General features: G+C 37.1%; 1 protein-coding gene across 8 annotated transcripts in view; it reads right to left on the bottom strand.

The window, feature by feature from the left end:
- The window catches only part of ZDHHC17 (zDHHC palmitoyltransferase 17), a 118835-nt gene that overhangs the window by 10675 nt on the left and 90995 nt on the right, over positions 1 to 17165 (bottom strand). For 5 of the 8 annotated variants that reach the window (XM_051846461.3, XM_002711353.6, XM_089307468.1 and 2 more), the window contains 4 exons: positions 12551 to 12693; positions 11245 to 11345; positions 2323 to 2447; positions 1452 to 1514 (listed from right to left, as the gene is read on the bottom strand). The exons of 1 other annotated variant lie outside the window; for it this stretch is intronic. In XM_051846461.3, coding sequence (XP_051702421.3) covers positions 1452 to 1514; positions 2323 to 2447; positions 11245 to 11345; positions 12551 to 12693 — 432 coding nt within the window. The remainder of the gene's footprint in view (positions 1 to 1451; positions 1515 to 2322; positions 2448 to 11244; positions 11346 to 12550; positions 12694 to 17165) is intronic. 2 more of the 8 variants (XM_070052655.2, XM_051846462.3) reach the window with 1 other exon arrangement.

The raw sequence follows: 17165 nt of genomic DNA, 5'->3' as shown, positions 1-17165 counted from the left end.
GAAAAAAAAAAAAAACCAGGGGGACAGTCTCTAGATTACTAGCTTAAAATAAAGCAATAAGGCCGGCGCCGTGGCTCACTAGGCTAATCCTCTACTTTGCGGCGCCAGCACACCGGGTTCTAGTCCTGGTGGGGCGCCGGATTCTGTCCCGGTTGCCCCTCTTCCAGGCCAGCTCTCTGCTGTGGCCCGGGAGTGCAGTGGAGGATGGCCCAAGTACTTGGGCCCTGCACCCCATGGGAGACCAGGAGAAGCACCTGGCTCCTGGCTTCGGATCAGCGTGATGCACCGGCCGCAGCGTGCCGGCCACAGCGTGCCGGCCGCGGTGGCCATTGGAGGGTGAACCAATGGCAAAGGAAGACCTTTCTCTCTGTCTCTCTCTCTCACTGTCCACTCTGCCTGTCAAAAAAAAGCAATAAATAATTAAAACATAAAAGTATTATTTTACAGAAAACTGACATCTATAATTATAAGACAGACTTCAGTATTACTTATACCCAACTCTAAAAAAATACCACTTAAACACACATGCGCACACACACACACACACACACGTAAATGTCTCCCCCATGACCTGGTTGAAGATGACCAGCTTTAAAATCAATAAAATATTGTTCAGACTTACACAAATACTTTAATAAAGGCAAATACTATTAAAACTGAACTTGTTTGTAGGACGCACTGTCTTAAAAGTTATCAAATGGAGTTTTTCCTATTGTGACTATATTATTAGAAATTTTCTTTTTTGGGGGAAGATTTATTTATTTATTTGAAAGGCAAAGTAAATAGAGAGAGAATGAGAGAGTGAGAGAGAGTTCTTCTATCCAAGAGGTCACTCCCCAAATGGCCGCAAAAGCCAGGGCTGGGTCAGGCTGAAACCAGGAGCCTGGAACTCCATCTGGATCTCCCACAAAGAGTATCAAGGGCCCAAGTATTTGGGGCCATTCTCCACTGCTTTCCCAGGCACATTAGCAGGGAGCTAGATTGGAAATGGAACAGCAAAGACTCAAACTGGTGCCCATATGGGATGTTGGCATAGCAGGCGGCAGCAACTTAACCAGCTATGCCACAACGTTAGCCCCTAGAAATTTTCTTAAAATGTAGGTAAGAAAAATCTTCAGGGAATTATAGTAAACCTTCAATTTTTAAATACTTTATTTTTTAATTATTTTTTTAATTATTGAGTTACATTTATAGAGAGAAAAAGGATCAGAATACAAATGAATGGCACTTCTGAATGAAAAGCATAGTCAAGGTCTATTATCAGGGAGAATAAACACTGGGGAAGAGACATCATTTAATCATCTTTTCTTTTATACCACAGTCTGAATGATACTTAGGGGCAGGACACTGAAAATGTGCTCAGGCAAAGAAATTCTCCTTGTTCCCTTCACCCTCTATGCCATTCCACTGTCAGGGAAGTAGGGAGGGAAGAACAAAGAAGAAAATATTACCAAACAGGTACTGCAGAATATACTGAGGTCCAGACTCCCTGTTTCTGCAAGTTCAACTATTGTCTGCAAATTTAAAAAAATATTTTATACAAAACTGAACAATGTTCACCAATTCTTGTCATCAGCATGAATTAATAAATGATGCTCATCTTTAATTTACCAATATTTTCAGCTCAAAATAAGAAGACCTTTTGTTCATTTACTTGTATTATTTCAATATAATAAGAATAATGAGTAACACCAACATAGAAATCTCTGCCCAGGAAACAGGGGATTAGACCTTGATAATCTGCCACTGTCTTAGCCTACTGTGAATAGGAATAATTCATCAGAATTTGCTGGGTTTTTTTTCCCCCCACAGACTGGATAAAACAGCTCTTAAAATGATCTTAAATACTTCTAGTCCAATTCTCCTCTTTTCTGACATATTTAGATTATGAATTTGTTTTCCTAAGTACCTGAGCTATAGAAAATGGATACCCAGGATTGTATATGGTAATATTTCTGTTATTTGAAAGGTATATCTATACTATTGGCCTTCTGTCTTACACAGCCATATAACAAAAATATACTAAATACATTTATTTGCTGGGGATTTTGAGATGTTTAAGATGTTACATTCACCTATGAAAGTAGTCACTATTGTCTTAAAATGGGTAGAAACATGAAATTATGAAATGCCATCAGAGTGTAAAGACAGGCATCACAAAGCACCAAGGATGAATATCCAATAAACTACATATAATCCTGATATACAATGAAACTTTATATATGCCAAAAGGCAGTATCTTCTTTGGTACTTTCTAATATTTGTTATAAATACTGACAATCTGGCAGTTGAACATATATGACCTAGATTGTATTTTGCTACCTTCTTCTTTTGTTCTTCTGTAGCTTTAATAATCCCTGGATCTGATTTCCAAGATTTTCCAAAATTGTAGAAAAGTGCAACACTATTGGCGAGGAATGGAAGATGGATAAATAAAAAGTTAAGATGTGTCTAAAGTTAAGGACTCTAAAGAAGCAATGATAAATGAGTAATTTTATATAAATTTATAATTCACAAAATCTTACCACACAATACCCATGAATCAAAAATGCAACATTTTTATTAAGATACATTTCTTCACTGTGTTTACAATTAAATATAAAAATTAAAAATGTGACTTTTTCTTAACCGGAAATCAGGCAGGATCGTCTAACCCTTTAAAAGTCAGCAAGTACATGAAAATTCAGTGAATATTTTTAAAGGATCAAATTATTTTATGATAATAAAGGGATTTCTTGTGTTTAAAATATTAACATACACTTCATCTAAATGCATTAAAATTATATAATCTACCAAACACATTATATAATCAGTGTCAGACATTTAAAAGATTAACTACAGAAAAGTAAAAAAAAGGAAGAAAAATATTTTCTCCTTTGTCTTTTTTGATGACACTCAAGTTGACCTTAATTTTAGAAAAGGTAATTTATAATCCTATTTAATGGTTTCACATCTCCTCTAATGAAACCAAAGCAATGTACTAGGTACCTAGACATAATTAAAACACTATTTTAAATAATACTATGAAAAATAAATGCACAAAACATCTGGTATACTCAAATGCCACTTTCCACATTTTTTGTGGATACAAGTATCACACAAAATTTTGTAATATTATGTGTATATACTGTCCATATTTCTTGAGAAGCAAAGAAAGAAAAAGAACAGTTTTGAGTGAAATCTTCCTGTATCTGTTTGATACATACCAAAACACTAAACAAAACCTTTAAAACACAGGGGAAACAAGGAAAAAATTAGCTACTAATTATTTCTTGTTATATTCAAAAGTAACCTATTTTTTGCCAGTCATCTACACCCCCCCCAACTTTTTAACTTTGTTCTACAAAATACACTGTCAGCAGAGAGTAAATAAATCAATTTTCTGCTAGTCTGACAGCTAAAAAAAATCTCCTGAGAATGAAGTTCGTTAAATGTATAAGGGTACCTCAAAAAGCTTGTAGAAAAATATAATTAAGAGATAAGTTTATTTTTGTTGAAAAATTTTAAATCATATTTTTCAAAATATAAACTTTCTAGGAACTTTTTAAAGATCTCTTAGATGTGCAAAGAACACAGAATTCCTGGCCAGTATCTTTACTTATTTACAACAGTTTCATGCTTTCTTGCTATTTGGTTAAATCTTTTTTTTTTTTAACAGTTTCATCCTTTCTTGCTATTTGGTTAAATCTTTTTTTTTTTTTTTTTTTTTTTTTTGACAGGCAGAGTAGACAGTGTGTGAGAGACAGACAGAGAGAAAGGTCTTCCTTTTTGCCCTTGGTTCAGCCTCCAATGGCCGGCGCACCGTGCTGATCAGATGGCAGGAGCCAGGTGCTTCTCCTGGTCTCCCATGGGGTGCAGGGCCCAAGGACTTGGGCCATCCTCCACTGCCTTCCCGGGCCACAGCAGAGAGCTGGCCTGGAAGAGGGGCAACCGGGACAGAATCCGGCACCCCGACCGGGACTAGAACCCGGTGTGCCGGCGCCACAAGGCGGAGGATTAGCCTACTGAGCCGCGGTGCCGGCAATTTGGTTAAATCTTAAAACAGTTTCAAAAAGTTGTTTACATGTAAATAAATAGGTCAGGCTCTTACAGCCTGGATTAAATTTGCAGAGGGCCACTAGCAGCTCAACACATGACACCATATACATACACATATAGAGATACATTTCTCCATGATGTTTACAACTAAATATAAAAAGTAAAAAATGTGACTTCTTTAAACCTTAAATCAAGTTATCCAACCCTTTAAAAGTCAGCAAATACATTAAATATTTTTAAAGGATCAAATTTCCTTTGACAATATATACATACACACATATGTGTGTGTATATATATATGATATACAGGATTTAAATATCAGATAAAGAATTCTTCTGCTTGCTTTTTAAATGTAAGATTAGATGTCTTCAAATTGCATTTTGAACTTAGTTTTTGCAAAAGCTCAGACAAGCCAATTTTAAAAATTTAAGTGAAATCAGCACTCTACAAATGGCATGGTTATTTTTCCTATTAATGTAGTTTTACAGAAAATCAGAAAGCACTGAAAAAATAGACAAAAATGAATTCCACAATCCAGAGATAACTTTTTAACATGCATTTTTAATAACTGGGATCATAGTGTATTTAAGGTTAACAAAGTAAGTAACACTAATCACTGACAATGCACCATTCAAGGAATATGAAAACTATTGTAAATCCTGCTATCCTCACTTGACATAATAAAACCGAGGAGGAAGATTTTGGAAACAATATCCCTAGGGTGGAAAGGGGGAGTGTGTGAAGATTTTTTAAGACTAGATACTGGGGCCGGTGCTGTGGAGTAGCAGGAAAAGCAACTGCCTGCAGTGCCGGCATCCCATATGGGTGCCAGTCTGAGTCTCGGCTGCTCCACTTTCAATCCAGCTCTCTGTTACAGCCTGGGAAAGCAGCAGCACATGGCCCAAGTCCTTGGGTCCCTGCACCCACGTGGGGGACCTGAAGGAGGCTCTTGGCTCCTGGCTTCATATTGGCGCAGCTCTAGCTGCTGCTCCCAACTGGGGAGTGGACCATCAGATGGAAGACCTCTTTCTCTCTCTCTCCCCCTCTCTCTGCCTCTCTCTTTGTTACTCTTTAAAATAAATAAATAAATCTTCAAAAAAAAAAAAAAAGGCTTGATATCTACTTTTATATCATCAGATTGTTTTCCAGAAAGATATACCAATTTATACCCACTAGCAGGAAATATTTAATTAGTACATATGTATTACCACTGACAATCTTAGAGGCAAAAGAACCATTATTTTATTGCTTCAATTTCCATTTATGTTTTTATGCTTCAACAGTACTCCCCTTAGAGGTAAAATAAAAAATCTGTCATCAATATTTTCACTTAAATGGCTATGGAATCATTATTGATACTTAATTCTAAAATATTTGTATATTATTTTGACACCTATAGCTTTTTTTTTTTTTTTTTTTTTTTGACAGGCAGAGTGGTCAGTGAGAGAGAGAGAGAGACAGAGAGAAAGGTCTTCCTTTGCCGTTGGTTCACCCTCCAATGGCCGCCGTGGCCGGCACGCTGCAGCCGGCGCACCGCGCTGATCCGATGGCAGGAGCCAGGTACTTATCCTGGTCTCCCATGGGGTGAGGGCCCAAGGACTTGGGCCATTCTCCACTGCACTCCCTGGCCAAAGCAGAGAGCTGGCCTGGAAGAGGGGCAACCGGGACAGAATCCGGCGCCCCGACCGGGACTAGAACCCGGTGTGCTGGCGCCGCTAGGCGGAGGATTAACCTAGTGAGCCGCAGCGCCGGCCCGACACCTATAGCTCTAATTTGATTATATTTAAAGAAACATATCTGAGTAACACTTTCAAGTTTGAAGGTCAAAGTGTGTAATTCATCTACTAAATTTCTTCTGCATAACAATCAAGAAAATGAACCAAAAAGTTAATCAAAGAAATCAGCAACTTCACAAAAAGGATAAGCCATTCTATATCAAGAAACTCAAAACTGAAGGTAAAGAAAAGCAGAGGATTCTTCACCATGACCAACTGTGAACTGAAACTGATCACCTGGAACAGTGAGATGGCATTGGTACATGCCACCTCGATGGGATTGAATTGGAATCCCCTGGTATGCTTCCAACTCCACCACTTGGGGCAAGTCAGCCTGAGCATGTCCCAAATTATACATGGTGAAGGGACTGGGAGTCAAAGGGAGCACATAGACAAGTCTAGTACCTGCTAACGCTAACTGATGGAGTAAATAAAGGGGAGAGTGATCCAACATGGGAAGTGAGATACTCAGCAGACTCATAGAATGGCAGATGTCCTAAATAGCACTCTGGCCTCAGAATCAACCCTAAAGGCATTCGGAGCTGGCTGAAGAGCTCATGAGAGTATTTCAGGCATGGAAAGCCAAGACACTCTGGCAAAAGATCTCCACGAGTGAGATCCCAGTGGAAAGAACAGGTCATCAAAGAAGGAGGTACCTTTCTCTGAAGGGAGGAGAGAACCTCCACTTTGACTATGACCTTGTCTAAACAAGATAAGAGTCGGAGAACTCAGAGGGCTTCCATAGCCTTGGAAACTCATGACTGGAGCATAGGGAGATTACTGATGCCATAGACAGGAGTGTCAATTGGTAAAGTCAACAACAGGAGTCACTGTGCACTTACTCCTCATGTAGGATCTCTATCCTTAATGTGCTGTGCATTGAGATTTAATGCTATAACGAGTACTCAAACAATATATTTCACTTTGTGTTTCTATGGGGGTGCAAACTGTTGAAATCCTTACTTAATGCATACTAAACTGATCCTCTGTAAAAAAAAAAAAAAAGAAATTATCAATTCCCAACTTGACTCTCACTGGGATTAAACATGACAATAGGTCTGCTCTGATTTCATCATCATTTAAAAAAAATCATCTATTATTTTTCACTTTATGTTTCTGTGTGGGAGCAAACTGTTGAAATCCATACTTAATGTATACTAAGCTGATCTTCTGTATATTAAGATAATCGAAAATGAATCTTGATGTGAATGGAAGGGGAGAGGGAGTGGGAAAGGGGAGGGTTGTGGGTGGGAGGGACGGTATGAGGGGGAAGCCATTGTAATCCATAAGTCGTACTTTGGAAAATTATATGCATTAAATAAAAGTTTAAAAAAAAAAAAAAAAAAAAAGAAAAGCAGAGGATTCTGGTGAGGCAGGCTGCCTGGGGTAGCTCTTACTCCTGCCTCTACTTATGTAAGTACTGTGAAAAACTGCCAATGAGAAGACCTGAGAACCCAGGTCGGCCCTCTGCTACAGTTGTGTGACCCTCAACCTCCTATCAAAATTCATGTTATTTATTCAATAGAATGATATCTGGAGTTTTGGAAAGCAATTAAAAGTTGGGGCCGATGCTGTGGTGCAGTGGGTTAAAGCCGCCGCCTACACTGCCAGCATCCTAGATGCTCCACTTCTGATCCAGCTCTCTGCTGTGGCCTGGGAAAGCAGTAGAAGATGGCCTGGGTCCTTGGGCCCCTGCAGCCACTTCAGCAGCTGGAAGAAACTCCTGGCTCCGGATTGGCGCAGCTCCAGCCATTGTGGCCAATTGGGGAGTAAACCAGCAGATGGAAGAACTTTCTCCTTCTCTCTCTCTACCTCTCCTTCTCTGTGTAATTATGACTTCCAAATAAATAAATAAATCTTTAAAAAACCAAGTAATTAAAGTTGGGGCCCACGCTGTGGTGCAGCAAGTTAAAGCCCTGCTGCCTGTTCGAGTCTCGGCCGAGCTGCTCCACTTCCGATCCAGCTCCTTGTTAATGTGCCTGGGAAAAGAAGTAGAGGATGGCCCAAGTGCTTGGGCCCCTGCACCCACATGGGAGACCTGGAAGAAGCTGCTGGCTCCTGGCTTTGCAACAGCTCAGCTCCAGCTGTTGCAGCCATCTGGGGAGTGAACCAGTAGATGTCTCTCTCTAAATATAATTTTTTCAAATAAATAAAAAACAAATCTTAAAAAAAAAGAAATTAAAGTTAAATGGGATCATAAGGGTGAGGTCCTAAAACAACAGGACTGTGGCCTTATAAGGAGAGGGAGAGGGAGAACTTTCTTACTTTCTCTCCTTGTCACATGAGGATACACAAAGAAGAGTTTTCTGCAAGCAAGGAAGAAAGTCATCACCAGAAAACTGGGAGAAAATCACTCTCATTTAAAGCGCTCGGTCTGCAGTGTATTGTTAAAGCAGCCTGAGCTGACTAACACCTAACTGGATCCTTCAGCTCCAATCAACTGCAAGGAAAAAGATGAAGCGGTGAGCAGGTAAGCCAAGAAAACCCCTTCAGAAATAGAAGTCTATGAATCCCACTGTGTGGTTTCCACTAAGCCTCAAAAAATACCAGAGTTTGTCATTAAAATGGTTATCTTACATACACTGGGAGAGTGGTTATGGGGGATAATGCTAGCATCATTCCATGGCTAACGCTAGATAGAATGGAATCACAGGCAGAACTTTTAAGATCTTAAAATAGCTAAACCCAAGGTCCTGAGCCAAGAACTTAAAACTGAGCTCTCTTTTATCCTCAGGATACAAAAAAAAAAAAAAAAAGGATAGAAATTTAGCCAGATTGTAACACTGAAGAGATATTTATTCTACTACCTTTCAGGAAAGGAAAAAGTTCAAGAATGAATTCGTAATATATCAGAGGAAGCATGAAAGTCTTAATGAATCTGCCCAAGTTAGTCATGAACAAGATGAAAGATGAAAAGAAATGGTCTAACAACATTACTAGCATACATTTAAAAAAAAAGAAGAGGAAGAAAATAGGTACACAGTATTCACAAAACAAAGGACCCAGTCTGGAAGGAAACATAACCCAAGGAAAAATGCGAATTAACCAAAGATGTTTCATAATTGAATTAAAATACAAATCCTACAAAGAGCTTAAAAATTAAGATAAAACAATTACAACCAGATGAAAAGGGTGCCTCTAGAAATCAGAAAACAAAGACTAAACCATTATATATGAAATCAAATTTCATAAAGATGAATAGAAGGAGCATCAAAAGACTAAGGCAATCACAATACATAAGAGAAAAAATTCAAAATAATAATTAGAGACCAAAGGATAAGACAGATGACAGCCAAAGATAGTTCAACATAAGGACAATGTTATCCCTGAAGAGGGCAATACCACAAATAGAATTCAGAGATCATAATTTAGAAAAATTCCCAAGAACTGAAGAAAAACCTTCATTTTTAATATTGTATACATAATATATTATCTCTACAATGAAAAGACATCCTGTGTACTAGGAAAATCTGAGGGGCAATAATCAGCATCCTCTGTAACATACTAGGTACTTTTCAGACTCAACGACAATGTCTTCTTGAGTAAAATTTTTAAAAGTTAAAGGCTTTGTTGAGCTTTTGGTAGAATAAGAGAGTCCTTTGAGAAATAGACAAGATAAGTAAGCACAAATCTACAAGTATATTGATTCAAAAATTTAGTGTCCACTCTTATGCATTAAGCATTAGAATAGTCACATTGGGACATGAAGAATGAGTAGAACAGATATGCTTACTTTTATAAAAAGAAATGACCTCTGGAATGACTTTCAATTTCCAGACATACCTTCTAACTTTATATTTCCTAAAGTGGACATTAAAATTTATTTTCAAAGAAAAAAAGTTCAAATTCGTATCCAGAAATAATTTTAAATTGTTGATGTACTCCTAATCTGCTATGTGAAAGTGGAAAAATCAGGAAAGTTAGATATTATCAAATAATGAAAACTTAGTGGCAGAGTACAATAAAGTGTCATAGGAATCTTTTTTTCTATTTATTTGGAAGTAATATAGCTATACAAGCTTATAAAAGCTGAGAATATGACAAGTAGATTTTTTAAAAAAATTTGTTTGAAAGAATTAGAGAGAGAAGGACACACACACACACACACACACACACAATCTATCAATCTTCCATCTGCTGCCTCCCTACCCAAATGGTTCGACAGCCTGGGCTGGGCCAAACCAGAGCCAGGAGCTTCTCAGTCTCCTACATGGGTGTGTGGGCCCACGTACTTGGGCCATCCTCTGCTGCTTTCCCAAGTGCATTAGCAGAGAGCTGGATCAGAAGTGGAACAGCTGGGACTCAAACTGGCGCCCATATGGGATGCCAGCACTGCAGACGGCAGCTTTACTCATTGCGCCACAGTGCCAGTCTCAAAATGGTAGATTTTGAAGGGCAGGCCAGAACAGGTTTATTTAATTTCTGTTTAAATATTTCTGCCTTTAAATTACACTGGTATATATTTTATCTTTAAAAAAAATTGAATAACTTGGGGCCGGCGCTGTGGCGCAACAGGTTAACACCATGGCCACATGGACACCAGTTCTAGTCCTAGCTGCTCCTCTTCCGATCCAGCTCTCTACTATGGCCTGGGAGAGCAGTAGAAGATGGCCCAAGTCCTTGGGCCCCTGCACCCACGTGAGAGACCTGGAAGAAGCTCCTGGCTCCTGGCTTCAGATCAGCGCAGCTCCAGCCGTTGTGGCCAGTTGGGGAGTGAACCATTGGATAGAAGACCTCTCTCTCTCTCTCTCTCTCTCTCTGCCTTTCCTCTCTCTGTGTAACTCTGACTTTCAAATAAATAAATAAATATTTTAAAAAAATTGAGTAACTTGTTCATCTAATTTTTTTTTGAGAAAAGTTTTACTGGCAACTCTCAGAATATAACTCATTGAGGAGAGAGGTCCTGCATGGGAATTAGTGCACAGTGACCCCCATTGTTGACTTAACAACACTCTTCAAATAAAAATTGTAGTCTGAGAATATTAAGTTTTAAAGGTATCTGTCTCACAGAATTTTTGAGAAGATGGACACCTTAGTATACACTTTACATGTAAATATTTAATATTGATTAGTACTTGTTGGTGTTCAAGGTTTCAGTTTTTGGAGCATTTTGGATTTTGGGTTTTCAGATCAGTGATTCTCAACTGGTACTAAATTAAAGAATGTGAGTTCAATGAATACTGAAGAAAATGCTTCTTAAACATTCAATAAGTAGTAGTTACTTTTACTATTATTTATGCTATTAAAGGTAGCTTTCAAAGGCAGTCTATTAAATATGAAACATAAAAAATTATTTCTAGTAGTTCATACTTATTTTTCTAAGAATACTGTTTTACATCATCAAGAGTACTTCAGTCCTATTGTGAAATTATTAGCAAACATTTGATTAAAAAACAAATTTGTGCTAGAAACAATCTTTAAAAAAGGATATCATTCCAAAACCAGAAAAACCACGTTACATACATCCAGAATTTGGTTGCCAAATATATCCCAAGGGGCAATGCACTATGCATTGAATGATCAAAAAAGGATCTGAAAAACAGAAGTTTTGTAAAATAAGTTCTATATTATAAAAATGAATGTTCATTAAAATGATAATGACATACATTCTTCAGAGTAAGGACTTGTTTAAACAGAATCTGGAAGTTTGACTTGCTTAAAAACCTAAGAGAGTTCTTATGGTAATGAATAGTAAATGACTTTACAGCAGAATGAGTTGCTAAGACTCTGAAATTTCTTTTAGTTCATCAAGAATTAAAATTATATTCCATGTACTCTTCAACTTCAGAATCTCAGTATATTCTTATTAAGTCAATAATTCACTTTACTATATATAGTATTCTTCCAGCATAGTATTCAACAAAGACATGCTATTTTTACAAATGAAGCTTATATTTATAATACTTAAAGGAAAAATAAATATTAATAAATTTCATTAAACATAAACTTCTATGTTTATGCAGGCTAACTAGGAAGCCTTGATGACTTTCTATTTCTACTATCACTTGGAACTCATATAAATACTAAATGCAATTAACAAGAACTAAGCCATTCTTTGAGAAACACGTTAGCATATTACTAATCATTCTCATCTGGGTGAATTTGATTTTAAGAACTCCGTTTCGAAATTCAGATGAAAATGAGATACTAACAGAATCGAACTCAGATGGAAGTAAACACATGCCTACGTCTGCTGGCTGGGGCAACTTTAGGGTAAAAAGATCTACGGGGAAGAGGAAAAAGGAATGGTCACAATATTCAATGAAGAAAGAGGAAACAATGAAAAAAACAGAGCCTATTTCATAATTAGAGTCTGCTCTGCTACTAAAAATAAAACCTCTTCTTTCTTGCTGCCAATGACCAAAGAAAATGGTAACTTCAATGAAAAGGTGAGCTCAAATATTATAATTACCAAAATAGACAATATATACTACACCTAGAGTTCAGAAACCTTAGTTGACTTCTATTGAAACCTATCAAATAATTTGAATTTGTATTTTAGCCTTAAAACTTACAAGCTAAAAATTATTATAAATTATTGTCAGTAAAGCCTTTCAACTTCAGAATCACATTAGAATGCTAAAAAAATCAGAATATACAAACTTCTCAAAATTCTTTAAATAACAAATTAAGATCAAACCATAAAAAAAACAGTGTAAACTTACATTAATTTTGTATAGTGTACGAATTATATTTTTCCATATACAGTTCAAAATAATTAAAAACAACACACTTACTTTGAAAGAAACTGTACTGTAGCCCAAACGCCACCATACATTAGCCCTTTAATGAGCCAAGAATCAATATTTAGGTCTGCTATAAACCCAACCAGCCAAATAACTAGGAAAGGAGTTCCTAGCATGACTTTCTGCCGAAATTCCTGTAGAGAAACAAACAATTAGAAAGCTTTTGCATGTTCAAATCACTTCTATCTGAAAGTCTTATTTTTTGAAAGTATGAACAGGAGGTGAAATTCATTCATTCAGATATGCCTACTATGTGCAGTAATATTCAAGGTGTTGGCCTCTATCTTCTGACAGACATAGGCACTGAACAATATAAAAGAACTTCGTTAAAATTGAGGAGAATGAGAACAGACATTCTAAGAATGGGTTCTAATTGGTCAGAGACATTAGACAGCAGGACCACCTGGTAACACGTAGACTGGCAAGAAAATGCTTCATAATAGCTTGTTTTAGTGTCCCCCTTTTACAGGGGCATAGATAACTACAAGATGATTAGAATAACTAATGGATTAAGAACTATATCAGGTAAAGAAAGCTGAAGATGGCCACACTGGAGAAAAATTTTGAGTAATGCATATAAACACTATATTAAAACATAAAAATGTGATAAGAATGAAATCTCCAGGCTCCCAGAGTCCACAAAACAGAGACATTTGCCTCTGAAGAGCAATCAAACAGAGTGCTCAATATTCCAGAAATTATTCCATTTTGTTTCTATACTGGTCTGGCTGTTAGAAAGTCCATACTTGTGTTGATGGCGGCAGGGCACCCACTTAAGCATATGAGGCACCCACTCCCCTTAATCTATCATGGGCAAACTTATTCACACTGCCAACATAGAACACCAACAGGCAGTAGGCTCTGGGAACACCTCAGCTCTTTCCATGGATGGAGCAGAGCACACTGGAGGGTGGACCCCTGATACTTATAACTGTGGGAATTCTGCAACTGCATGATAGGGACTGAGGTGTAGCTGGATCTCTGGGAAATCAACGTGTCTGGCTTCAAAGGCTCACAGTTCCCTGAGTGCTTGTGGTAGATCATGCACAGGGTTGTGTGCTCACACTGAGGAACATCCAGATCCTACATGGGTTGGGTATATAGCAACTGTGGGCTTGCCCTGGGCATTGATCACATTGGCAGAAAGGCGGTGAGACAGTGATCATACCAACTGATGTGATCCTACTGAACCCCTGCTAATAATACAGGAGATCTATCAAATCCATCAACAAATGTCTAAACACAAACAGAAGTACAAGAAACATGAACAATGAAGACAATATGACTCCCCCGAAAGAACACTTCAATTTTATAATGTGAAGGAAAAGAGATTGATGACATGCCTGAAAAAGGAATTCAAAAGAATGATCATAGAATTATTCAAGGGGCTGATGCTGTGGCATAGCAAGTAAAGCCTCCGCCTGCAGTGCTGGCATCCCATATGGGTGCTGGTTTGAGTCCCAGCTGCTCCACTTCCAATCCAGCTCTCTGCTATGGCCTGGGAAAGCAGTGGAAGATGACCCAATTCCTTGGGCCCCTGCACCCACGTGGGGACCCAGAAGAAGCTCCTGACTCCTGGCTTTGGATCGGCGCAGCTCTGGCTGTTGCAGCCAACTGGAAAATTAACAGCAGGTGGAAGACCTCTTTTTCTCTCTGCCTCTCCTTCTCTCTGTGTATAACTCGTTGAAATAAATAAATCTTTAAAAAAATTACTCAGAAATAATGAAAAGCAAATTCATGAGTTAAAGAAATCCATACATGACATTATGAAAAGATACTGACGAGAAATAAATCTGAAACATTAGAAATGAAGAATTCAATAGCTCAAATAAAAAATACAGTAGAAAGCCTTAACAACACACTTGGTGAGGCAGAAGAAAGAATACCCAAGATAAAAAGACAAATATGTGGAAATATCTCAGATTAAAAAAAAAAAAAAAGCAGAAAAAATGGAAAACTGAAATCAGTGTCCAAGATATATGGGATACTATCAAACGACCTAACACTGGGTCCTAGGAGTTCCCGAAGGTGTAGAAACAAAGAATGGATTAGATGTTTTCAGTTAAATAATAGCAGAAAACTCCCCCAATCTGGAGAAAGATAGAGACATCCCAGCACAGGAAGAACACAAAACTCCTAACAGACATGACCAAAGAAGATCTTTACCATGAAACATTATAGTCAAGTTTTCAACAGTAAAACATAAAAGATTCTAGAATGTGCACAAGAGAAATGCCAGATTACCTTCAGAGGATCTCCCATTAGACTGACAACTAATTTCTCATCAAAAACCCTACAAGCTAGGAGAGAATGGAGAGACATAGTCCAAGTCTTAAGGGAAAAAAATGGTCAACCAAGAATACTGTACCCTGCAAAGCTCTCAAGTATAAATGTAGGAGAAATAGACACCTTCTAAAACAAAAAGAAATTGAAACAATTTGTCACCACTCATTCAGTCTTACGAATGATACTTAAGGATGTGCTACAAATAAAGCAAGTTTCAAAAAAAAAAAAAAAAAAAAAAAAGGCCTGAAATCATACCGTGTTCTTTACTGACCACAATGGAATGAGGCTGGACATTAACAACCTAAGAAACTCTAGAAAATATGCAAACACATGGAGATTGAACAGTATACTCCTGAATGAACAGGTCACAGAAGAAATCAAAAGGGAAAAGAAAGTTCTAGAAATGAATAAATATGAAACACATCATATCACATCAAAATTTATAGGACACAGAAAAGACAGTGTTATGAGGAAAGTTTATAGCAATTACTGCATACATGAAACAACTGGAAATCCATCAAATGAAAGATATAACAATGTATCTTAAAGACCTACAGAAAAAGGAACAAACCAATCCCAAAATTAGGAGGAAAGAAACAATTAAAATTAGATATGAAATAAACAAACTTAAAACCAAAAAAAGATACAAAAGATCAGTGAAAAGAGCTGTTTTTAGAAAAATAAAATTGATATACCATTAGCCCTACCAAGAAAAAAAGGAAGACTGAATTAATAAAATCATGGATGAAAAAAAAAGGAGATGTTACAATAGGTACCACAAAAATAAAAAGAATCATCAGTATATGGTAAAAAATGCTATATGCAAACAAAATGGGAAATCTAGAAGAAGCAGATACATTTTTAGACACATAAAATCTACCAAAATTGAGTCACTAAGACACAGAAAATCTAAAAAGACAAATAACCAAGACTGAGATTGAGTTAGTAATAAAACCCTTCCTAACAAAGAAAAGTCCAAGAATGGAAGGCTCCACTGCTGAATTCTACCAAAACTTTAAAGAACTAATTCCAGTATTTTTTCAAACTATTCAAAAACAACTGAAAGAGAGGGAACCCTCCCAAACTCCTGTGAAGCCAGCATTACCTTAATTCCAAAACTAGAAAAAGACAACAAAGAAAGATAACTATACACCAATATGCCTGATGAGCACAGATGCAAAAATTAAAAAACAAAACAAAACAAAAAACCAGCTAATCGAATTGAACCATACCAGAAAGACCATTCACCCAGATCAAGTGAGATACCCCTGGTATGCAGGGATGGTTCAAATTACACAAATCAATAAACGTGATAAATCACACTGACAAACTGTAGAATAAAAACCATATGATTATCTCAATAGATACAAAGAAAGCATTTGCTAAAACCTCAACAGATACAGAGAAAGCATTTGCTAAAACAAACATCCTTTCCTGACAATAACCTTAAGCAAACTGGGCATAGAAGGAACATTGTTCAACACAGTCAAGGTAGTATATGACAAACTCATGGTCAACATCATACTGAACAGGGAAAAGTAGGAAGCATTTCCACTAAGATCTGGAACCAGACAAGGTTGCACACTCTCACCATTGCTGTCCACTATAGAACTAGAGGTTTTAGCAAGAGCCATTAGGCAAGAAAAATAAATCAAAGGGATACAAATTGGAAAGGAGGAAGTCATATTAACCCTGTTTGCAGATGACATGAAGCTATACAAAGGGAAACAAAAAGACTCCACTTAGAGACTATAGGAACTCATAAGAGAGTTTGGTAAAGTTGTAGAACATAAAATCAATACACAAAAATCAATAGCCTTTGTATACACAGACAATGTTATGCTAAGAAAGAATTTTTAAGATCAGTGTCATTCACAATAGTTACAAAAAAATTTAAATACCTTAGAATAAACTGAACCAAGGAGGTCAAAGATCTCTATGATGAAAGTCATAAAACATTAAAGAATAAAGTAGAAGAAGACACACACACAAAAAAAATGGAAAAATCTTCCATGTTCATGGATTGGAAGAATTAATATCATCAAAATGTCCTTACTACTGAGAGCAATGTGATCCCAATCAAAATACCAACGACATTCTTCTCAGATCTAGAAAAAACAATGAAAAATTTATATGGAAACACAAGATATCGTCAATAGCTGAAGCAGTCTTAACACAACAAAGCCAGTGGCATCACAATACCACATTAAGATATACTACAGGGCAGTTATAGTCAAAACTGCCTGGTACTGGTATAAAAACAGATATGCAGATCAATGGAACAGAACAGAAATCCTAGAAATTAATCTATGTATCTACA

This window comes from Oryctolagus cuniculus, chromosome 11 (assembly GCF_051225735.1).
Source record: "Oryctolagus cuniculus isolate XC-2025 breed Fujian yellow rabbit chromosome 11, ASM5122573v1, whole genome shotgun sequence".
In the NCBI taxonomy this organism is placed as follows: Eukaryota; Metazoa; Chordata; class Mammalia; order Lagomorpha; family Leporidae; genus Oryctolagus; species Oryctolagus cuniculus.
Note: the sequence above shows the minus strand (reverse complement) of the source record. Positions and strands in the feature narration are given on the sequence as shown.